General features: G+C 40.8%; 1 protein-coding gene across 1 annotated transcript in view; it reads left to right on the top strand.

Annotated features, from left to right (window-relative positions):
- FAM20A (FAM20A golgi associated secretory pathway pseudokinase) overlaps nt 1-25881 on the top strand; it is an 85940-nt gene that overhangs the window by 21955 nt on the left and 38104 nt on the right. The window contains exon 2 of the mRNA XM_060763038.2: nt 17808-17989. Coding sequence (XP_060619021.2) covers nt 17808-17989 — 182 coding nt within the window. The remainder of the gene's footprint in view (nt 1-17807; nt 17990-25881) is intronic.

The raw sequence follows: 25881 nt of genomic DNA, 5'->3' as shown, positions 1-25881 counted from the left end.
TATCTTCCTTCGCTCAGCCTTCCTTATGGTCCAGCTCTCACATCCATAGGTGACTATGGGGAATACCATGGCTTTGACTATGCAGATCTTTGTTGCCACTGTGATGTCTCTACTCTTCACCATTTTATTAAGATTGGACATTGCTCTCCTCTAATTGTTACTACTCTGTTTCATTTATTTTATTCCTAAATCTTCTTTCCAGACCTCCTTAAGGGTGTTGTTTTTTGTTTTTCCTTCCTTTATTTCTATTATTATATTATATACTTTACTAGTTATTCTTTTCAAATGCTCCTCTATAGCCCTTCCATTTTGTATTATTTGTTCAAATTGGTTAAGCTTACTTCCATTTTTATTTTATTTTTTACCCAGTTTTTAAACCATTGTTCTAATTGTATACAATGGAACCATGTCAATTTTAATTCTCTAAATTCTTCCATAATCATTTCCTTCTTCATTCCCACCTTTATCCAATCCCCTATTTTTTTCTAAGTTTTTTTCCTTAACGTTTTATCCATTGCTTTTTTTTAAAAAATGGAAATTTCTTTTCCATTACATTTGGGGTCATTACTGAACATATCCAGCTATGTTCCAAGTACAGGAACATAGCTGGATATGCTATCTTCACTGGCCAGGAAAAATAGTTGTGTTGAGGGAGCTATAGTGGCTTAAAACATAGATTTGTGGAGGGGTTTTTTGTCATTACACAGATCAACAGAGAATTCAGATCTAAAGTAAGCTTGGCAGTTGTAAATTAGGCGTTTTGCCTTTCATGTCACCAAAAGGATGCTAGAGAATATCCTCACAACTCCCTTTACATTTGATTATGAGACCTGGGAGGTTTTATTCTGCTGTTCCAGAGTTGGGAAAAGCAATTTGGGGCTCATCTATATGGGCAAAAAATAGTACTCACTTTATAGGCAGTGCGATCCTGACACATGTCTTTGTGGACAATTCACTTGTATTGAGGTTCTTCAGACTGTTACCTGAAGAACATCAATACAAGTTTATAATACCTTTTACCCCAAGGTATTATAGAAGATCCAGACTTTTTAATATGTGGCCAGTCATCCAAACCACGTTGATTCACTGTGTAGTTGAAGGTGGGCAGATGAGCATTCCTACCAGGAAGTGGACCTTTCCTGGGTTGAAATCTACGTGTTTTTTTTTCCAAGGAAGGTGCCTGTGTGTGTATTTGCATAGCAATATATTCGTATGAGTTCACCTTCACTTATCAGCAGATACATTCATTTGCATGCATAAAGGGGAAAGAAAGTCGAAATGTCCTTGGCTCTGAGGCCAGAAAAATAGTAAAGGATTGGAAATACTGACCATGCCCTAAAAGCAAGGAGAATTTGGCAAGAGGAAATGTGTAGTCTCAACACAATGTGTGTGATATTGACGGAGTCATTGTAGTATTGATACAAACTAAAAAAATGCAGTGCCAAACAAAAATATGTTCATCCGTGTAGGTATGTCCTTTGGGAATAGTCCGCTTGTAGTCAAAGCCATCTTGGAAGGCAATGCTTGTTGTAAAAGCATTGTAGAAGTAGCGTCCTCTGAAATACTCTCTTCTTCATAGTAGCAGACACTCTATATTTCCTCCTTTGCAATGTGATGATTGAAAGATTGAAAGTTCAATCTTGGGCTCTACAATGAAGAGACCTTTTCTAGTGACACGAAAGCAATTTGCGATGCTCAGAATTGCCCTGAAATAAATGAAACCAATAGCTTTTACAAGGGAAAGTGCTTTCATTTTCGCATCCTTCTGGAATTTGTCCATGGTTCATCAGACAGGGTGCTTGAAGAAATGCAGACAATGCTCTACTTAATCACAATAAGAGCTAGTGAAATATTAAAGGCCATCTAAGTAGCAAGTGTTTAAGTAGTATGAGGTTATGCCAGAGTTCCTGCAAATGGATATTGATTCAGAATTTGCAGAATGTCTAATATAAGCCAAAATGTGATGCTATTAAATAGACAAAACAAAGATAGCAGCAGACTGCAAACATGGTTGTGGTGAGCACGAGGTGCTATTAGAGAAGACCTCAGAAATGTCTGAAGGGCCAGAACAACAGCAACAACAATAATTACGTTTTAAGTGCATCTGACCTGAATTTTCTATGAATTTGATTTGCTCACAAAAAAATCTTGTAAATATTTATTTAGTGTCAAAAGCATTGTATAAATAAATTAGTAAAAAACTGATAAAATAGAGGGAACACAAAGGCTAAATAATTTTAGACCAAAAACGGGCAACAGCAACTGCATTGTCTGTAGCTTTGAACAGTTCTTCCCCTGTGCATGAGGCAGGGCACTGTGGGCAAGCATACAGGTGCAGGAGTTGTTTGTTCTGCTCCACAGTTGCAAAAGGTGGAGGATTCGTCTAGGTAGTGCCATTTTGCCAAGTTGTCTTTGATCTGTCCACTCGAATTCTGAGTCTGTTCAGGGACTTTGCCCTGGAAGAAGACCCTTGTGGGGGGCCATCCAATTGGGATCTCCTGGTTCAGCTGCCCAGAAGGATACTCTTGCTGTTGCTGGGGGAAGATTAGGAGGAGTTGTGGTTCTCAACTGTTCCTTGATTTGAGTCTCCTGGGAGGAGGCGGATAGCCATGCAGTGGATGGCTTTCACGATGTTCAATTTTTACCATCTTGTAATATATATCTAACTAATATAATTGTTGTATATAGGGCAAGTTATTTGTGCATTTTGCTTGACTGGTGCTTTTGTGTCATTGGGACATTGAATCCAATGTGGGCTGTTAAAGGAGCTCTCCAGGGTGTTGAACACTTTCCCCATATAGGCTCAGCACCTGAGATAACTCCTTTAAAACTAACCTAAAATGTGGAATGGGTTCTCTCTCCCATTGACATCAGGCACTATTGGTGTGGTGTGTTCTACTCTGACTTGCAGTGGTACTCCAGCGACTTGGGTCTTTCCCATTGCCAGGTACTGTATCTTTGTTGAAGCTGTTTGCAATTTATAATGTAGATTTCAATGTATGTATGTATGTTTAAAATGCAGTAGCTAGGTGCTGAGTGTTAATGTATTCCTGTGTGGAAAGAGTTAACTGAAACATGGAGGGAACGGCATTCCTAGAGAGGTCATAAATCAAGTGTATAGAACAAATGGACACAGCGTAGTGCGTCATATGTCATACGTCACTCTGGAATCCAAGAGGTGTGGACTAGTACTGATAACAGTTACTGTGTTCGCAATGTTATGATCGGACAGTGAGGAAGCAAGTTTATGATGTGCTGAGTGTTAAGTAGCTTCTAATGTATATAGCTGTAAAATAAAGTAGTTTATAGTCTAAGGTGGCTGTGATTGATCTGTTCCATCTTTGCTGTGCTGCCGATGTCACTGACATGTTTAACTAGAGGTGTCATGAACTAAACCTGCCCTGTTCTACATAGCAAGTATGTTTCCTGTAGCCCACTAATCTATAGTCTTTGCCCCAAAGTAAGCAGGGACTTGCTCGCATTCACTAACCACACCATCATGAGGGTTTTAGAGAGGGGAACAAAAAAGAAGAAAGAACAAGAGGAAACAAGTGCTAACACTTAATGCTGTACTGTATGAAAATAGCAATATACCACCACCACTTCCCATGTGCAGAAATTAATTTTGGTCCCAGCAATTGCTATGGGACAGTATTCTTTATTACAACTAAGCAAGTTTAGGAAATACAGTCTGTGAGCATAAAGAGCTCTGCTGTGTAGCAAGAGGGAAGGGCTATGAGTTGCATATTTCTGTTTCCTCCCATTTGTTTATACCCTGCCTTTTTCCAAGTCTCAGAGTCAAGGAAACTTACAAAGGTTGGAACAGATTCAGCCTATCATTTAAGCAAAACCACTAAAGAAAACAGCAAATAAACAAACTCTGGCCTATGAAAGCAGTCAACTGTTGAAGGAATGAGATAACCTTTACACATCTTGACTTGGAAGGATAGCAGATATAGCAGCTGATCTCTGTAGGAAGGGAGTTCCAGATCTTGGGATCAACCACTAAGAAGGCCCTCTCCCATATTCCCATCATATCTACCTGCAAGCGGGGTGAGAAGAGAGAAGGGCCTCCCCAGCAGATCTCAAAGCGTGCTGGTTTGTAGGGAAGAATATGGGCTTTTGAATAACCTGGAACTTGAGCTAATGATAGATTGTTGTGTTGATTATTTGTTCAGTCGCTTCTGACTTTTTGTGACCTCATGGACCAGCCCATGCCAGAGCTCCCTGTCAGCCCTTACCACCCCCAGCTCCTTCAGAGTCAAGCCAGTCACTTCAAGGATACCATCCATCCATCTTGCCCTTGGTCGGCCCCTTTTACTTTTTCTTTCCATTTTTCCCCAGCATCATAGTCTTCTCTAAGCTTTCCTGTCTTCTCATTATGTGGCCAAAGTGCTAGCCCTGAAAAGGGAAAAGGAGAAATAGAGAGTAAGGTTTTAGCACTGCCTTCTTTGAGCATATCCACGACTGGTATATGGCTCCCTGAAAATGATGTATAAATATAAAACCAAATACAATTTTTTCTACCAACTGTAGTAGAGCTGTTGGATCAATGGGTGTGCTGTCACGCGCTGGGCCTATAGCAATTGGCTTTTGAACAGGACATGCTCTTTGTGCCCAGCGGGAAGCTGGGGTGCCTCGGATGAGAGGCCCTATGGGTTTTCCTATACAAAGTCTTTAGGAGCTTAAATGTTTAACAAAATTCTTTATTATTGCTTAGGTCTTCAACAAACAATCTTAGATCTTCAACAAATCAAACAAATGCTTCAAGGCTTTGAATCAACTGGTGGCTTGCTTAAATCTTGTTCACAAGGGACAGGCAGCTTGCTTGGAGAACTATTTCTTTCCTTTACGAGGAAAACCCTTTCTGACTCCTCCTTGGGCAATCTGCTTTCTAGGCTTTGCTGATGTGGGCCCTACTCCCGGCTCCAAATTGCTTCTTGGATACCCGAGTAGACCTACCAGCCAAGGCTCTGAAGAATTTCCAGCTGGAGTCCTTAGGAATTTTCCCACGAAAGTTGTAGGTCCGTTTCTCCAACCCCAACAAGGGTTGTGCTGTAAAGCTGTTTCTCTTTAAAACCTTTCTTCAGAGACTGTTCTTAAAGCTGTGAGGCTGTAAATTCCCCAGCCAGAGCTTTTGGGTCTGTTTTCCCCCAGACTTTGTAAGAAACAAAGCTTCTCTACAGGTAGAAAACTTTCACATCTTGCAGCTGAGCTTCCAACTGTAAGACTGAACTAAAATGGTTCCCTTTCCCTCCTGGACCTGGAAAAAAGGGCGGAACTAAAACTTAACAATGATAGACAGGTGGCTAGCCCCATGACTGTAGCCTAGCAGGAACCATCCAACTGCAAAATGCATGGCCAGAACAAGCACATGCAAACGCTCAAAGAACGAAAGGGAGTTTGGAGCTTCTGGTACAGTTGTACCAGCACAATGGGACTTATATGAATGTTGATTGATCAAGTTTTCATGAAATTTGACAACTAGGTATAAGCCTTTGTTTCACTGTATATGTGTGACAAAAGTTCATTATAAATTTTCTGTTAGAGAGAATATTTGGCAATCAATTCCTAAAACCTAGTGTACCAAGGGTGCCTTAAACAGAATTGGATCACATCTAATACATTTTATCTGCCCTCCAACAGGTTGCAATGATGTTAGGTCGTAAAAACTTGCAGAAATCACTGGTGTTAGTTCTGCATTGTCACTCCCTGTTTTCTGAATTGAAGCATATATTTTCTCATTCTCCCTGCCATCCTCTTAATCTGCTTTTCACCCCTTTTTTTCTTTCTTCTGCTGTATTTCTGAACTTTGCTACTTGTTTTTTTACTTATTTACTGCCAGGATTACTTGTGCGATGTCTGGGCAAGCCATTTTGCCCTTGTGTGACTTAGCATTGTATCTTATTCTTCGGGGGAGAGACAGTATTGATTATTCTCTCACCAGGTTGGAGTGCAATATATGGCACTCATAAATGCAGGGACATTCTGAGAATCCTTACAGTCTGTGCTAACACTAAATTTGTCTCTGTTATTCCTGCCAAAATGCAAATGAAACAGAAGGAAGCAAGGGCATTTTTGGCAGAGGCAGCTCTTTGTATATTAAATCTAGTTTACTTAGTGATTTGTTGATGTCAACAAAGTGGAATGTGGGGCGTTTTTAATTCATCACACAAGTAGGAAGTCAAAGGTAGACGGATAGTTTGGAATGTAGGCTGTTGCCTAATAAATTAAATGTTTCAGGCCCAGTTACTGTAATGGTGTGTGTGTGTGTGTGCCTTCATAGGATTTTCTTCAGCAGGGAATGCTTGGAAGTGGTTTTGCCATTTCCTTCTTCCGAAATATAGGCTACATCACCTGGTATGTATCGCTCGTCTCCCATTCAGGTGTTAACCAAAATGTACCCTGCTTAGCTTCTAAGACAACCCCCCTTTTACACCAGCTCCACTAGCTGCCCATCTGCTACCAAGCACAATTCAAATTGCTGGCTTTAGCCTATAAAGCCCTAAATGGTTTCAACCAGCTTACCTGTCCAAATCTATCTCCCTCTATGAACCATCTCGGAGGGTAAGATCATCCAGGGAGGCCCTGCTCTTGGTCCCACCTCCTTCTCCACGAAGACTGTAGAAACTATTTGTTTAACCCCCAGCAAAAGCTGGCTGTATTCCCCCAGCAAAAGCTGTGGAAATTCCTTTACTCCCCCAGCAGAGCTGTGAGAAGTGAAGCTTTTGTGCAGGTGGGAAAGAGAATCCCACACATCTTGCTGTTAGGTTTCAAACAGTGAGACTGAGCAAAGGTCCTCCTTTGCCTCCAAAACCCTGGGAAAAGGGGCAGGTCTAAAGATTCTAATGATGATTGCCAAGTTGTTGGTCCTATGATTGCAACCTGAGGGAAGCTACCTTATTGCTAAATGCATGGCTTAAATAGATTAATGCAAACTAGCAGTTCAAAAAAAAGAGGTTCAAATCTCCTGGCACTGCCATGCCATCACACATATATTTTGAAAAATAGCAATGAAAGGTTTTCCTGAGATATGCGGTGTCCCTATTCATTTCTTTATTACAATTTATGGTTGTATCTGTATCTCTTATATGGGATGGGTTTAACCTTGTTTGCTGGTAAATCTGAATTACTATGCCACAAAATGATGCATGTCTAAAAAGTTTGGAAATGTTTGGAAAGCTCTGCCTTGTGCCATAGCAATATGTCCTTCACTTACTCCTTGAGCTCTGTGACTCACCCTACAATCTCTCCTACACGTTCTCTAGTCTTACCTCACAAGTACACCTCTTATTGCTTCTTGCTCATTACTGATCATAGTGTTCCCTCTCTGGCCAGCTTCTGTTCTTGCCTATTCCTTATATGTTGCCTTTTCACTGATGCTTGACTTATACGATCTACTCCGTCACTTCCTCATTTCACACCATTGTTTTACCCCTTACTAACAGCAGGAGCTCACCCTACTCCCTGGATTCGAACCTCTGACCTTTCGGTCAGCAAGTTCAGCAGCTCAGCGGTTTAATCCACTGCACCACCGGGGGCTCCCAATACCTATCAAACCTGTCCCATGATCTACCACAGTGTTTCTCAACCTGGGGGTCGGGACTCCTGGGAGGGTCGCGAAGGTGTGTCAGAGGGGTCGCCAAAGACCATCAGAAAACACAGTATTTTCTGTTGGTCATGGAGGTTCTGTGTGGGAACTTTGGTCCAATTCTATCATTGGTGGGGTTCAGAACGCTCCTTGATTATAGGTGAACTATAAATCCCAGCAAGTACAACTCCCAAATGTCAAAGTCTATTTTCCCCAAACCCCATCAGTTTTCACATTTGGGCATATTGAGTATCCGTGCCAACTTTGGTCCAGATCAGTGGTTCTCAACCTGGGGTCCCCAAATGTTTTTAGCCTTCAACTCCCAGAAATCCTAACATATGGTAAACTGACTTGGATTTCTGGGAGTTGTAGGCTGAAAACATCTGGGGACCCCAGATTGAGAACCACTGGTCCAGATACATCATTGTTTGAGCCCACAGTGCTCTCTGGATGTAGGTGAATTACAACTCCCAAACTCAAGGTCAATGCCCGCCAAACCCTTCCAGTATTTTCTGTTGGTCATGGGAGTTCTGTGTGCCAACTTTGGTTCAATTCCATTGTTGGTGGGGTTCAGAATGCTCTTTGTTTCCAGCTTAGCTGTAAATCCCAGCAACTACAACTCCCAAATGACAAAATCAATCCCCCCGCCAACCCCACCAGTATTCAAATTTGGGCGTACCGGGTATTTGTGCCAAATTTGCTCCAATGAATGAAAGTTCATCCTGCAGATCATTATTTACATGGCGATTCATAATGTTAGGGTTATGGTTGGGGGTCACCACAACATGAGGAACTGTATTAATCACTGATCTACCATTAAAGACTAACAACTTTTACTTGGCATGAGTTTTTGTGGAGTACATCCCATTTCATCAAGGAGTTGCCTTAGTTGGCAGATATTTATACACATACTTAGTGTGGGAGGATATAATAAGTGAGGGAAATAAAGTGGGAAGAAAATGAACAATTAACGTGTCTGTTCTGCATAATACGTATATCTTAATATCAAATTAATTTGCATAATTAGAATTTGAGAAAGCAGAATATGGCAACCTCAGTTACTATGGCAAAACCAAAAGAAACTTCAGCACATTCCCATCAGAAATGTAGGCTATCCATGGTGGAACAAGGACGGTTGAACCTCCTGGCCATTTTCCTTATTGAATGCGATCTTGAAAGAGACAATTCTGTTGGAAGAATCATCAACTTCTACGCTTGTTCTCGCTACTCTCTTGTCCTCTAGGAATGGTATGGCTTTTTCCAATTAGAATCTTTTATATTTCATCCTTGTTTTTCCTTCCTTTGTGAGTCACCTATCCCAAAAAGTTTTTGGGGCAGGTAACCGCCTGGTTCAGTCAGGATTAAGTAAGTGACTGCCTTTAGTTATAAAAGAAAAAGAACTGGGCCAGACTGAACCTCTCTGCTCTCTTCCTTCCTGCTCTTAGAGGAACATGCTGCAACATGCCGTTTCTGTCTTAGGTTAGTTTATAAAAGATCAGACTATGGCTATCAAAGGATGATTCCCCTAAGAAATAGTTATTCCTACTGTTGAGAATTGAAAATTTATTTTCCTGCCTGTAATTGTGTTCTTTCCAACTCACCATCCTAAAATGGATACTGTGACAGAAATAAAGGCTCAAATAGACCTGATATTCCAATAGTACTCTCTCATGATCCATCCCCTCTAACAAATTCATGAGTTTATAATGGGAAAGGTCAGAATAAAAATGCTTTAAAGAGTTTGGCCTAAGATTTTGCAGTTGTATCGTTGTGCTGCCGCACACTGGGGCTATGACAATGTCTGTTTATAGGATGTGCTTTCTGTATGCCCAACGGGACACCGGGGTGCATCAGCTAAAGGGTCCCTTAGGTTTCCCAAAACAAAGTTCTGTAGAGGCTCAAAATAAGTCCAACAAAGTTCTTTATTAAGGCTTAAATCTTCGAACAAATGCATAAAATGCCATATAATCTTGAAAAACTGGTAGCTTTCTCAATCTGCCGACAAGGGACAGGCAACTGCTTGATAAACTGTTCCTTTCCTCTTTAAGGAAACCTTCTGACCCTTCTTTGGACAAACTTTCTTAACCCTGCTGGCATGAGGCCCCAACTCCCGGCTCCAAGCTGCGTTATGGATAGCCCAAGTGGTCCCTTACCAGGCAATGGTCTGCCAGGCTGGTGTCCTTTTCGTTTCTCCACGAAGGCTGTGAAACTGTAACTTTACTCTCCAGCAAAGCAGTAGAGGTTTTCTTTTTTTCTATATATTTTTAATCATATTTCTTTAATTTGTATTTTTTTGTATTTTGTAAACCACCTTGAGTCTCAGCTTAGGGGGAAAGTGGGGCATACATAGAGTGAGCAGTGGATTGCTTTTACCCCTTGAGCAAATATACCAGGCTAACTTCTAGGATGAATATCATATGAATATATGAACATATATCAAGGGAAAATAGAAAATCCTGATTTTAAATGCCCTCCATCTCTAAGACAATTTTAGAAAGAGCTCTCTGTAGAACAGCGTCATCATACCAGTCAGCCAGGGTCTTTGTTTGATCATTCAATGTGCAAATGCGCTCTCCAAATATCAATCTGCATGGAAACTGGGGCTGAATCACATCTGGTAGTGCTCTGAAGTCGGCTAGCTGGCATTTATAACATGCTCAGCGTCATTCATCACTTCCTTTCAGCATCAGCACTTCATCTAGCAAGCTAGACTCTGATTGTCAAAATTAGCTGAAGGAATTAATACAAACATTAAAAGAGGATGATTGTGATAGACTTCATCTTCTATTCAGAAACAGAATCCACAACCTACTTAAATCCTTAATGATCTGCTACTGAGAACAACATTCTAGACACCATGTTCTCCAGCAGGAATTATTGGAAAAAGCATTTAAGCAAAGCATTACTATTAATGGTCTTCTGGATAGATGGATGGATGGATGGATAGATAGATAGATAGATAGATAGATAGATAGATAGATAGATAGATAGATGAGACCTTTTTATTTAGTTAACTAAAATGTATGTACAATAGTGAAAGTAATATACACAATACAAAAACACATCAACTCCTACTAAACTATACTATAAAGACTTCACAATCCCTTAGGATGCCTGCCATAGATGTGGGCGAAACATCAAGAGAGACTGCTTCTGGAATAGAATCATAGAATCATAGAGTTGGAAGAGACCTCATGGGCCATTCAGTCCAACCCCCTGCCAAGAAGCAGGAATATTGCATTCAAAACACTCCTGACAGATGACCATCCAGCCTCTGTTTGAAAGGTCTGTTTGATCGTTTTAGTCGCCCTTCTCTGGACACATTCCAGCTTGTCAATGTTATGCTGTTGTTTTATTGAGGGCCTTGGCCTTTGTAAGCCGCACTGAGTTCTTCGGGAGATGTTAGCGGGGTACAAATAAAGATAATAATAATAATAATAATAATAATAATAATAATAATAATAAATAAAATTGTTAGACACTGGGGCGAGGTTAAGGGGGGTTAGATAAGATTATTAGGAAAATAACATGTGATATGTATTTATAATGTAATTCGGTAATTCAATACCTAATAATGGTTGTTTGCGATGTTATTCCACCTGTGTCGACATTAATAATAATAAGAATAACTTTAAAAAAGAGAAAGGCAGGTATAAATAGGGTAAATAAATAAATGTTTCGACTGGAGCACTGTACCCTAAGCATAACTTTGCTGGTGGAGTTGTAGACAGATTCATCAACTGCATCCAAAATGGGGGTGGGCATGACTGTTTATCTAGAATCCTAGATACTTCGCAGCTAGAATCCTAGCTTGGTGGTGAATAATGGGTTCTCTGAGTGATTTAGCTAGGATGGAAGAAGAAATAGCTATTTCCCAAATTCATGGGGCTGCAGGGAAGAACAAATAACAAATTAACCAGCTGACTGACTAAAATCTATGACGTCTCTCCAGTAGTGTAGGAGGAGAACAATAGCTCCTAATGTATCAGTTTTGTTTTGGTTTTTAGAAACCAACTTCCTAGAAGCTCTGCAATTTTTCAGAATGCTTTTTTCCCCTTAAAAGTAAACATTCCATTATAGTTCCATTACAGGAGAGCAGAAAAACAATAACAAGTCATGCTGTGCACTTCCTGATAAATGTTCAGCACTTTGGTTTCACTGAATGATGCTTTTTCAGAGAACAGAACTTGTTTTTTTCTTCCATAGCTTCCCATCCTTAGTAGTGTCCTATGTGTCTGTGACTCCCCCACTCGCACCCCATGAACTCCCAAAACCAGTGTCACAATGGAAGAAAGAGAAGCAGAGCATGAATTTAGGTTGTGCCTACGAGCATGTAAGGCAGTGGTTCTCAACCTGTGGGTCCCCAGGTGCTTTGGCCTACAACTCCCAGAAATCCCAGTCAGTTTAACAGCTGTTAGGATGTCTGAGAGTTGAAGGCCAAAATATCTGGGGACCCACAGGTTGAGAACCACTGCTGTAAGGAGATAAATTGAAAGGAAAAGCTAGCACTGAAAGTCTTTCAATAGAAAGGTCAGATCAGCCCAAGGTTGTAGAAGGTAGAATGTGTGAGCCATCTCCTAATTCTTCCTCTTTCTTTTATTGGTGATCCTTTAGTCTCCCTGTACCCCCTTTCAGGTGCCCCTCTGCATGTGCTCTTGATGCTAAACAAGGAGCTCAAAACCTTTCTTACAAGCAGATACTAATACTGGTCAAATGAGGGTCATCTCCCAACTTCCTTCTGGAACAGGAATACATGGTTCTTCATTTCTGGAGTAAACCTTTCCTAAAGGAAAGAAGTTGGGTTCTATTGTTGATTGGACTGGAATGGATCAGAAATTAACTTGCAGTTGTATTTGTGTGTTGCCCCTTTGAAACACAAGCCAGAAGGACTCATTGTTAGCAGACTGCAATAGTGGAGAAGATGGCTCATTCCCAGTTTCTTCTGTGTGTGAAATTTCAAAACTCAATGATTGGGGAGCAAAGGCATGTAATATTTGAGTCAGAATTAACTTGAGTGTCTGGCCCAGTTTACCTGTCTGAACATATCTCCTGTTACGAACCATCTAAGATCATCTGCAGAGGCCCTGCTCTTGATCCCACCACCACTGCAAACATGACTGGTGGAGATGAGGGACAGGGCCTTCTCAGCAGTGGCTGCAATAGTGGAGAAGATGGTTCATTCCCAGTTTCTTCTGTGTGTGAAACTTCAAAACTCAATGATTGGGGAGCAAAGGCATGTAATATTTGAGCCAGAATTAGCTTGATTGTCTGGTGCAGTTTACCTGTCTGAACATATCCCCTGTTACGAACCATCATGAAGTCTAAGATCATCTGGAGAGGCCCTGCTCTCGATCCCATCACCATTGCAAACATGACCAGTGGGGATGAGGGACAGGACCTTCTCCGCAGTGCCCCCCCCCCCATCTGTGGAATTCACTTCCCAGGGACATCAGATTGGCCACCTCCCTCCTGTCCTTTAGAAGGAAACTCAAGGCTTGGATATGGGACCAAGCATTTGACCATTGAATAGCAGCAATGTGAGAAGATTTAAGCAACTCACGATAATGAATTGACCCGGACCTGGATTTGGATTTTAATTGGCGTAATTTAATAGATTGCTTTAGTTGACTGTTTTTAATTAACTGTTTTTAACGAACTGTTTTAATTAATTGTTGAACGCTTTAATTATATTGTTGAATGGTATAATTGTGACAGTACTGGATGGTGCTTGCTGTGAGGCTGCCCTGAGACCCCCCTCGGGGTTGAGAAGGGCGGGTTACAAATGCAGTAAATAAATAAATAATGAATAAACAACATTTTGTCATTTCAGACAAATAAGAAATTTGGAAAATATGACAAGTGGTTAAGGGGCTTGATGGACAAAACAAGTTTGAGTGGCTGCAACTTCACAAACACCTCTGGGGCTGCAAGAAAAAGTCCCTGGGGCACTTTGCACATGGCTGTGTTTATTGGGATTGCCACTTAACAACATTTGGAGAACCACATGTTCCCCACTCGAAATTTATTCCTCTTTTCTTCCTAGTTTTACCATGCATGATTAACAGTCAGCAAATAGTCCTTCTCCCTTTAAGTTTTGCCTCATAGCATGGAGTCCACTTTCAGACTGGAGATGCACAGTACTGAGGATTTACCCTAATACTAAAGAGATTTTGCATCTGGTGGCATCTAGTGGTTTCTATGTCAGCAATCAATTCTAGATTCTCACTAGTGTTGAATGAGCTATCCGAGGTGCTGTAATGGTTTAGGCCTAGGGTTCAGTACCTTGGAGAGCATCTTTAACGCCTGGATGAATAGCATCTTGGAATGGATTCTCCAGCTAATCACCAGTAGTTCTAAGGGAATTATTTCAAGAAGATAAAATTGCCAGGTGAAACAGAGGACAGGGTTCCAATGTCTTTTAAAGGTTTCATAAAATAAATAGTATTTTTGGTTTCTTGTTCTTGTGGGTTTTTTGATCAGCAGGTGTGCATATTTTGCACTGTTAAAGGAGCAGGAGACATTCATGTGTTCCACTTTACCCTACAAGTATTTCAAAAACTGAACACTGCTACTAACATTGTAGGAAAATAGTACTGATGCTGTATGAGGAATGCTTTAATACTATTATTTCATGTTTTCTTCTTCCCCTCTAACACCTACTCACTTCCCGTTGGTTTTCTTCTTATTACTCATAGCACATGTACACAGTGTGTGCTGATGTAGCCTGGGAGATACTTGCAAACCCCCAGAAAGATATAAATACCTCTTGTGAGATTCCGATGGTAAACAGTGAAAATGCACTCTTTTAGGAATGGGTCCTTCTGTTTTCTTTTCATCCTTGCCTTTATTCACTGGAAGCTGCCTATAAAGAATGAAAATTGCTTCCTTTTTAATTCAGATGTTGTCATGTTGTTTTGCCTAGCAAGACTCGGGCGACTGTTGACATGAAAAATTGTCTAGTTGATATGATGGTTAAAGCAAACTCAAAGGCACCGTATAATTTAGGCCATTTTAGTTCACTGGTGCTTGACTGCCTGTTTGGCAAGCAAGTCTGCGCATTAGTGCTGTGTCAGTATATGCCCATTCTGAATCTGACAGCCAAAGAATCATTGGGCCAGATCCGCAATACAGAATTAAGCCAAACCTCTCAATTGGTTTGCTATCAATGCAGTGCTGTAGGTGACATGTGATGTTGAGGAAGACAGACATTATTTATATCACATATAGTGCAGGCTGTGTATAAGACTCATCCCGCAAAAATATAAGAAACCATCATGCCCCCCCCCCCCCACTCTGGGACTTGATTTGAACCACAGAACAAAAACATCTGACTCTCAAAGTTATTTTCAGTTCATTGTTCATAAAATATACCAAGTAATAATACAGCTGAAAACACTTTTAAGCGATTGTGAGTCCCTTTATAGAGCTGTTGTGGTTCGGTGGTTTGACTAACAGTAACACAAAGGACTAGGACTCTGGAGACCAGGGTTCAAATACCTGTGGAAACTCTCTGTGTGACCTTGGGCAATTCTCTCAGCTTTGGCAGAAAGAAAAATCCTCCATGAAAATGTCACCATAGAAATAACTTGAAGATAATGACAACGAAGTCTGTTTCCCCCACTTGTAAATGAATTCTCTTGTCTATTTGGTTTTTTTCCCCTCACATATCAGGAGCGACTTGAGAAACTGCAAGTCACTTCTGGTGTGAGAGAACTGGCCGTCTGCAAGGATGTTGCCCAGGGAACGCCCGGATGTTTTGATGTTTTACCATCCTTGTGGGAGACTACTCTCATGTCCCTGCATGGGGAGATATAGCTGACAGAGGGAGTTCATCTGCTCTCTCCTTAAATTCAGACCTCCGACCTGTTGGTCTTCAGTCTTGCCAGCACAAGGGTTTAACTCATTGTGGCACCGATGAGTTAAACCAACATTATCTGTAATGAAAACAACATTATCTGTAATGAAAAGTGAGTGGTTCTGTATAGTTTTCTGATCAGTCTGAGCTCTACATCTACCTCATTTTTTACCCGGTAAGAGCCAAATAAGAAAAAAAAATCCGAGAGAAAAATCTGATGGCTTTGATTATAATAGAATCCCTGATAATTAGAGGGGAAGTACAAATTAGTTAAAAGAACCAATATATCTTGTGATTTGAGCGTTAAATTAGGTCTCTAGGAGACCAAGGTTCAAACTCTTGCTCTCAGCTAAGGTAAACAACTACTGTTAAGTTATCTTAGACACAGAAAAAAACAATGGCAAATCACCTCTGAATAAATCTTGTCAAGAAACCCCTATGACTGGTTTGCCATGGGGTCAGTATAGGTTGGAAATGACTTGAAATAACAACAATGAATTAATTACCTAATACGCTACCTATTCGACATTTATGGTGGCTTTCTCTGGAATCAACTGTGTGAGCCTCAAGATGGAGAGAGTGCTCCAATAAGTCTTAATAACCCATGATTCTGAAATCATGGAGACACTAGGGTTGCACTTCCGTAGAATTAACTCTGCTTTCTTTACACCATGTATTGCTTTTAATGCAATTTGTGCTTGTACACTAGTTCTGGTGGACATGAATATGCAGTTACAAGATTTATCTCACTGTAAGAGGTTGACCAGTTATTATGGTTTGGAAAAAACCAAGTCCCTCCTGGTTTTTCAGTAGTATGTCTACTGCATAACACAGGAAAAGGTTGACCTTGTTCTTGAGAGACCTCTTTGTGTACTTACCACACAAAACTGTTTCAGACTCTTCCCAATGTCATTATGCCCAGCATTTGTTTTTTTAGTAAATATTGGTTCTCCACACCACATTGACTTTATGGCCTGCCAAAAATTATATACATATAGATGACTTGTTATCCTACATGGGCTGCAGGGAGGACAGTGTGGTTCAATAATGCCCTGTTGATCTTGAACTAGCTCCATTGACTCATAAAGCAGACTTGCAGTGGACCCATAGGCATCTGGGATCCATTGCTGGCACCAGCCATTAGTAGCAAACTCAAAACTGCCCAGTTTATGGCTGCAAATGGAAGAGCTACTTGAAATCCAGTCAAGCTTAAATTGATCCATAGAGAAATACTCAGGGTAGTTATATGCCTCTCCAGGGCCAATGGCATCTAGAACTTGCTGGTAGTGAAGTAATTTAGGTGTGGTCACAGGCTAGAACTGTGGGGTGGACATAATGTTCCCCCCAAAGGTTGTTGCATCTCAATTCCTAACCAGCAGTGATGAAGAATGCTGGGAGCATATGCTCCAAAGGTATTTAGAGATCAACATGATTTCCATCCATGGCTTAAAGCAGTGGTTCTCAGCCCATGGGTCCCCAGGTTTTTTGGCCTACAACTCCCAGAAATCCTAGCCAGTTTACTAGCTGTTAGATTTCTGGGAGTTGAAGGCCAAAACATCTGAGGACCCACAGGTTGAGAATCACTGGCTTAAAGGTTTAAAGACTTTCTGGGTTGGATCCCTATGTAAAGATACTTAAAGAATACTGAAAGAAGTGGGACTGAAGGAAGCTATGACTGCCTTGGGTCATTGATTTCAGTGGGCACCCTATAAGTATGACTAAATCTGGATTCAAGCCATTTTGACCTTCAATCTAAAGCTCATATCCTAAGTCTAATTACTAGTCCCAACAAGATTTGGTTGTTAATTGCCTGCAAGCCATCTTCCATTTATGGTGACCATATGAATGAAACACCTTCAAGTCACCCTATCCTCATCTGCCCTGCTGAGGTCTTACGAACCCATGACTTCCTCAATTAGATCCATCCATTTTTAATACAATGTTGCTCTTTTTCTCATTGCTTTTTACCTTGTGATGCATTCCTGCCTTTTCTAGAGAGTCCACGCTTCTTGTGATATGACCAAAGTATAATGGCTTCAGTTTAGTCCTCCTAGCTTTTGATAAAACTCGGATCAGTTACTGAATCAGAATACATTTTTGATTTGAATGATCCTGCTCTACTGTTTCCCCATACAATCATGGTACTTTAGTTATTGTGTGGCTTCAGTAGGGCTTTGCACCTTATTTCAAGAGTAATCTACAAATCAAGACCAGTGATGAGACAGTTAGTTTTCTTATCATGGTTGCCACTTAAATTGAGTGTATGAACTTTTCTTGAGCTGATTGATAGGAGAAGAACTTCATTTTTGATGTTTTCTGTAAATATGGTCTTTCATGGGCGTGTGGGTGTGTGTATTTCAGGAGACACAAGGTGTATCGAGAGGAGCGCAACCTCACCTTGGACTCCATGATTCAACTCAGACAGGAGGCAAGTTGGCTCCAGTTCCACCTCGGCATTAATCGCCAGGCCCTGTATCCACGGGACAGCCCAGCTATTGACCAACTTCTGGAGGACGTAAAACTTTTGAACACCGTCAGTGCTGGTAAATTCACTTTCTTAAATATCCTTACAGCCAGCGAGCTGTGTTCTTGAACTGTAAGAACAGAACAAGTTGAAGGTGTGCAAGTCAGGTGATGGATAGTCGATTAATTGTTCCTGAAAAATATCCATGCCTAATTTCCACAGTGGCAGTTTCTGTTCTTGTTTGGGGGGCGTGGGTTAGTTAAAAGTTTTGTATAATTCTTTTTTCCCAGTTTCTATCCCAGAACTATTTTTATTACAAAAATTAGAGGAAAAATAATAAGGAATAGGAAGAGAAACTGATTGTAAAATAATTATGAATGAAACCAAATGAAATCATTCCAGCTGTGAAGCTGATTCCATCAGTGGAACTTGTAGGAAGCATTTGCCTCCCTTCCCTCATGTTGTTGTTGTTGTTATTGTTGTTGTGTGGCTTCAAGTTGTTTCTGACTTATGGCAGACTTATCGCAGATGTTCAGGTCTCCAAAAACCATGATAAAGTCTCCTTTCTTTATCATGGTTCTTAATGATCTGAAAGTCTGTGACTCACCCATTGTTATCTATGACCGAGCGGAGAATCCAGCACTTAAAGCACTATAACATGCTGTCTCTCACAAATCTGTTCTACCTGAGCCCTCCAGGAAGGTTTTAATAAGATTAAGTGTTGGGCATAGCAAGAAAAAGTGTGTTGTGTGAGTATATTTTAACTGTTGAATCTTGAGAAAGGCTAGTTAGCATATAACTAATAACAAATCCCTTTTTAGTTCTGACTGGCTGGGAAGCAATAAATTGAGTTGGATATTTTTCACTATGTATTTTATACCACTTTGCGTCCCATATTGGGTGAAGAGCAGGGCATAAATGAAATTACAAAGCAGCCATGTTTAATTCTAGAAAGGTACACCTCTAAAGTCTCAATAGTTCTTTGCCTGCCAACATTAGAATCTAATATTCAGGCATGTTCTACAGGGATATCTGTGCCAGGCTTATCTTACCTTTGATATACAAGCACTCAGGCCGTTCAGGACAATTTTATACCTCCCTGCTACTTGTAGATACTAATTCAGCTACAACCTACAATGTTGAAAAGTTTTGTGCAGCATCATACAAAATCCATCAGGGGATGACTGGTCCCAAAAGTTAACGGTGTATCCAGTAATCATATTCCTTGAATCTATAATTTGCCGATAGACCTGTGCATTGTATGTTTTTACCCTATTTCCCCTTCCGCTCCCTCACTCCTATTGTGCTTCAGTATTTATATTTATATTTTAATCTATTAAACGTACCACATTTGTATGAAACTGTAGCCAGGAAAAAAAACTGGGGGAGGGGGGGACATTTTTAGCAAATCATGAAGAGCAGATCTTTAACACAAAACAATTTAAATTATATGATTCATTCTATATTTTATATAGGCTTAATTAAATCAAATTTCTATCTTAGTTACAAAGCTTCAAATCTTAAAAAAGAACTGAAAATGGCCCTTAATTGGTAATGTATGGTTACAAAAGAATACCGCAACATCTGTTGGAAACACTTGAAAACTGTGTCAATGCACTTTGACACAAATCAGGCTCCATTGATAAACTTCAGTTGACACTCAAAGAGTGCAAGTCCAGTCAGTCTTTCTTGCCCCATTTTGCTTTTTGTGTATGTTTTTCAATGTTTAAGAGTTGAAAACCATCTTTCATTTGTAGCTGTTGACACTGGAAATGTTGCATTTTCACATTTGGAAAAAATTGTCTGTCACAAGCAAGATATGCTTCCAGTGCATTTGATGGGTTTTCTGCAGGTGCAATCTTTTTTCCATTGTCCACACCACAGATCAAATTCTTCCATCAGTGTGTCTGTATCTTGAAGGCATTCATTCTAAAGATCTGTCCACTTGTTCAAGTTGGATTTAAAATGGCCACAATCAATAGGGAGGAACACTTGCAGTTCCTCAAGTCCTTCCCTGTGCCTTGTAAACTTTTCTTGACGCTGGATGCAGAAAAAGTCCAGAAACGGAATGTACACATTTAGCCTATAATAGTCCATTGGTGTTGGTGAAGTTGCCTGCAAGTTGCATTTATAAGTCTGCCTTGAATAGATGCAAGGAATCCTAACTTCTCAACCCATAGACTTCACCACTGATCTTGCTGTGTCAAAGATCTCCTGAAATTCCTTCATAGATACTGTGCGCATCTCCATGGCTTTTTCCATAAAAGTATCAACATGTTGCAGATATTGTAATTTCATTTTATTACAAACAACCAAAAACAAACTGTGAGTCTGGATCTACACTGGCAAATAATGCAGTTCGAACTATATTATATGGCCTGTGTAGACCTGTATAAATGCGCAATGAGTTAAACTGCTGAGCTGCTGAACTTGCTGACTGGAAGTTTGGTGGTTTGAATCCACAGGATGAGGTGAGTTCCCGCTGTTAGCCCCAGCTTATGCCAACCTAGCGGTTCGAAAACATGCAAATGTGAGTAGATCAATAGGTACAATCTCCGCAGGAAGGTTAACAGCGCTCCATGCAACCATGCTGGCCACATGATCTGGGAGATGTCTACGGACAATGCCAGCTCTTCAGCTTAGAAATTGAGATGAGCACCACCCCTCAGAGCCGAAAGGCAAAGCCTTTACCGTTATCTGTGTTTCATTGTTTCAAGGCATTTAATGTTGACCTTTGTGTTTGTGTATGCTGGAATATGCCATGAGTCCCCTCAGGGAGATAGGACGGAAATTATTATTTTTAATATTATTATTTGAAACACAATAAGATGAGTCCACATCTTATTAGTGTTGAATTGGATCACACGTTGGACACTTCCCAAGTGTCTAGGACTGTGTGATGTATCGGCGAATCATGCGTGCAGATCCCATTAAGGTGGCCTTTTGCAGCTGGCAAATGGTAATTTTGTCAGTGCCAGTTCTGTTTAAGTGCAGGCCAATGTCTTTAGGCACTGCACCCAGTGTGCTGATCACCACTGGGACCACCTTGACTGGCTTGTGCCAGAGTCATTATTATTATTATTATTATTATTATTATTATTATTATTATTATTCTCTAATGAAGCTTGAACAGCATTTTTGGCCATGTTTATCCAGCCTGAGATATGGAAGACAAAAGCTAGAGGACAATACAAAAAATATAAGACAAAAGGGCTGTGAATGGTGTTGTCTAGCTGTTCAATCATGACAGAGTGAACATGAGACAAGGACATTAGATAAAAGAACCAATATGGTTGAAAACTTCCTCAGTATTATAACAGAAATTGTATTAATTTGGACATGTATTTGCAAAGAAATGTGGTTTGGTTGGTTCCCCCTGCTGTGCTGTGCCAGGGCCATCTTGAAACCATATGGTCTTCCCTGCTGGCATATTCACGTAGAAGCCCACCCACACAAATGGCAATCATCACAAACCCAAACATAAGACACACAATGCAAAATTCCTCCCAGAATCATCTACATACCATCTGTCCTGTCCCTGAAGCTTGCCAGGTATGGACCGTTTTCTGTGAGCCGCTTCCGCAGACGTGAAAATAGCTACACTGTTTTACTGTCTTTCCTGAATTTGTGTTGACAAGTGTGCCTTCAAGTTTTTGGTACACTTCACGTATGGCAACCTCAAGGTGTTTCTATCATAGATTTTCTTTGCAGAATTTGTTGAGAGCTTTTTGCCTTTCCTTCCACTAAAGTTGAGAAAGTGTGACTTGCTCATCACTCAGTAGATTTCCATGACTGAGTAGGGATTTGAACCTTTTTTTGCCAGAGTCATAATCTGATTCAAATCACTGTACCATGCTGGCTCTTACTCCTGTTTTTTGTGCATTGTGATATGCATAAATTACTTACAGAATGTAAAAGGATGACTGTATCATTCATCTATAAGGGGCATTTTCCTAATAACTGTATGATTTTAACAAGTTTCCCACTAAATGTTTTTTTAAAGAAACCCTTTCTCTCACACACACATATTCCCCATATTTTAAATTATTTTCTTACAATTTTTTCCAATATATAAAAAGCAGAAAATATAAAAACATAAAGAATAAATGAGGGAAAACAATATACAGAAGAACAAAATTCTATTCTTCCAATTTTCTAACAATGGTTATACATTTTACTATTTCTATTTTCTCTGAAATCAATACTATTCACAAACTTCTTTATCTTAACTAAACTTATAAGTTATCAAATCCACACTTAATATATTATTTTCGATGAAAAAGCAATCAAGGGTATTTCACCTCATTATAGGTTTCTTCCCAAATTGCGTGAACATCTGGACATTCTGAATCCTCTTCCAAACATCCCACATTTTCTTCTGATATTTTGATCTTTATCATTCATACACTTAATTCAATTTTCATATGGATACTCCAGCTGCAGCAGCCACATTTGTCGTTGTTACAGTTCAGAGGTCAACAAAACGTGTTTTCACACTTCTTAAAATGTGTTTTTCTTATTATTCTTGTCTTTTGTAAAATGTTTTTATAAAGCAAGCCTTCAAGGAGCGGGTTTAAGAGCTTGGGCATGAATAGCCTGCAGAAGAGAAGGCTGAGAAGAAACATGATGAAGGCTATGTATAAATATGTGAAGGGAAATCATAAGGAGGACGGAGCAAGCCTGTTTTCTGCTGCCCTAGAGACTAGGACACGGAACAATGGCATCAAACTACAGGAAAAGATATTCTACCTGAACATGAGGAAGAACTTCCTAACTGTGAGAGCTGTTCAGCAGTGGAACTCTCTGCCCTGGAGTGTGGTGAAAGTTCCTTCTTTGAAGGCTTTTAAGCAGAGGCTGGATGGCCATCTGTTGGGGGTGCTTTGAATGCGATTTCCCTGTTTCTTGGCAGGGGGTTGGACTGGATGGCCCATGAGGTCTCCTCCAACCCAATAATTCTGTAATTCTATGATTTAAGTCTCCTTGTTCTACAGTTCTCTCTATGTAAATTCCCTAGTTCTGCTACTTTTTATCAAAAGCTCTTTTGAAAACTCCCAGTCAATTGACTCACATGTTTTGTTTATGCAAAGAAGTGAATTCACCAGAAGTGTTAGTCACATCATTGTACTCAAAAGCCTGTTTTAAGCATAATCCGTTATTTTAATTCCACTTGATTAAAACGATAGGTTTTGTGGCTCTATAACCCTTTCTCAGGTAAGCTTCTCTCATGGTAAGTTTCTCCACCCATGATCATTCATCGCAGAAGTGATAATTTAATTCCCAGGAGTGGAGCTGCAGACCTTTGAAAGTGAACCCCTGGGCTCATTTTAATACAGGGAGGCAATTCTTGGCAGCCCAAAGGCAGTTTGTTGATGATCAAGGTGCATAAAATCTACCATATCACCCAGGACTGCGATTTTACAAAACCTATCCAGACCCTCCTAGAAAACTGAAGCTTCTATGTGGAGTTTCAGGTCAAGAAAAGTGGATGGAGGAGGCAAAGGAATCATCTACCTCAAGGCAGCGTCCTTGCACCAATCTTACTAACCATCAGCCACAACCACCACTCACAAGGAGCTTTATATCGTACACTGATGACCTTGCCCGAACAACACAAGCAAAAAGCAGAGGTCCTTCTGGTCGATCGTAAACCTGACCGGGGTATAGGGTGGCAACCTGTGCTGGACGGGGTTACACTCCCCCTGAAGCCACAGGTCCGCAGTTTGGGAGTCCTCTTGGATTCATCGCTTACGCTTGAGGCTCAGGCGTCGGCGGTGTCTGGGAGGGCTTTCGCACAATTGAGACTCGTGCGCCAACTGCAACCGTACCTTGCGAAGGCTGATCTGGCCGGGGTGATCCATGCCTTGGTCACCTCCAGATTGGACTACTGCAATGCGCTCTACGTGGGGCTGCCCCTGAAAACAGCTCGGAAGTTCCAACTGGTTCAACGATCAGCAGCCAGGATGTTAACTGGGGCCCCTTACAGAGAGAGGTCAACCTTCCTGTTTAAGGAGCTCCACTGGCTGCCGTTTATTTTCCGAGCCCAATTTAAGGTGCAGGTGCTTACCTACAAAGACCTGAACGGTTTGGGACCATCTTACCTGCGTGACCTCATCTCCATCTACGAACCCACGCGTTCACTTCGGTCATCTGGAGAGGCCCTGCTCATGATCATGCCTGTGTCGCAAGCGCGCTTGGTGGGGACACGAGACAGGGCCTTTTTTGTGGTGGCCCCCCGACTCTGGAACACCTTCCCCAAAGATCTTAGACAGGCCCCTACATTGGCAGTCTTCAGAAAGAACTTGAAGACCTGGCTGTTCCGATGTGCCTTCCCAGATTAGGAAATCTCCAATACCAAGTCCCATAAGCACTTTACTAGAACTAAGATTGCTGCACGCTGCACACTGCACTTGCCCTATAATGCCTTATATACCACCTGTCACATCAGCACTTTTAATCCTGTACCCATTACTCTGGCCCGGCCCAGTTTTATTGTGTCTTAGTGTATTGTTTATTGCCTGTTGTTTATATTGCTTTAATTGTTTTAATTTGCTTTAGGTTTTGTATTGTTATATTGTGTGTTGAGGCCTTGGCCTTTGTAAGCCGCATCGAGTCCTTCGGGAGATGCTAGCGGGGTACAAATAAAGTTTAATAATAATAATAATAATAATAATAATAATAATAATAATAATAGGCTTTGAAACAGTTGAAAACCAACTTACTAATGCCTTGATTTCTCCAGCTACTACAAAGATAACCACCTGAAGCTTAACCCTGCCAAGACACAAGTATGTGCTTTCCATTTACATAATCATGAAGCCAACAGGAAACTGAAGGTTACCTGGGAAGGCCAAGAGCTTGAACACTGTTCCCACCCTAAATATCTCGGAGTCACCTTAGATCAAACATTAACATTCGGGAAACACTGTGCAAACACCAAGCACAAAGTCGTTGCATTTAATAACATCCTGCGGAAACTTACTAATAGAGCATGGGGTGCAGACACAAAATTAATAAGAACATCAGCCCTGGCCTTGTGTTACTCAACTGCTGAGTATGCCTACCCTGTCTGGCAAAAATCTACCCACGCAAAGCAGGTGAATATAGCACTGAATGAGATATGTAGAATAATCACAGAATGTCTTAAACCTACATCTATAAGTAGCTGCCATTGCCCCCCCCCCCCCCCCCCGCCGCCCCGATGTGCGACAGGAAGGTGCTGCCTATTGCGAGAGAAATAATGCTGAACACTGTAAAACCCACCCACTGTATGGCTATCAGTCTCCTTACAGGAGACTGAAATCAAGGAAAAGCTTTATGAGAACTGCTGCTACTAGAGGTTTACAACAGGCTTTTCTAAGTAACAGGAAGGATCAGAACCTTTTCTGTTAAAGCTGCCACAAGTTAAATGAGTGTATTATCTGCTTCAGCATATAACAAGGCAAGCTTTGAACTTTTCATTTGGCTTTGCTTGATGGTTCGTTTAAGCTGGAGAAACCTTTGGCTGTTGCTGGGAGTGGTTATGCAGCGTCCTGAAACTGAAGACTGAAGCTCTTTGGAGTGCCAAGGAAACTTCTTGTTTATGGCAAGATGACATTCTAGTGATAACTAAGGAGACAGACTGTATTATTTTGCTATGTGTTTGCATATCATCGTGTAAAGAAGACTCACCAGAGATATTGTTTGTTGTATACTGGTGACAACAATTCTCCTGCTTTGCTTTGTGTTCTTGATCTACAGTGAATAGAACTATATTTTTGTTTCTACTTAAAGCAACAGACTCATGTATTTTTTGAATTTTTATCATACTGAGAGTAAAAAGGGGCTGAGATTTTCTGCGGGCTACTAACACTATTCTGACAAGAATCACCACTCCTCTAAATGTTCCTCCAGCAATAGCAAGAATATCCCTGTGGCAATCCCAAATGGATAGCCCCTTATGAGGGTCTTCCTCCAGGGCCAAACCAAGAATGG

Source organism: Anolis sagrei, chromosome 2 (assembly GCF_037176765.1).
Source record: "Anolis sagrei isolate rAnoSag1 chromosome 2, rAnoSag1.mat, whole genome shotgun sequence".
Lineage (NCBI taxonomy): Eukaryota > Metazoa > Chordata > Lepidosauria > Squamata > Dactyloidae > Anolis > Anolis sagrei.
This window is presented reverse-complemented; position numbering and strand designations above follow the sequence as displayed.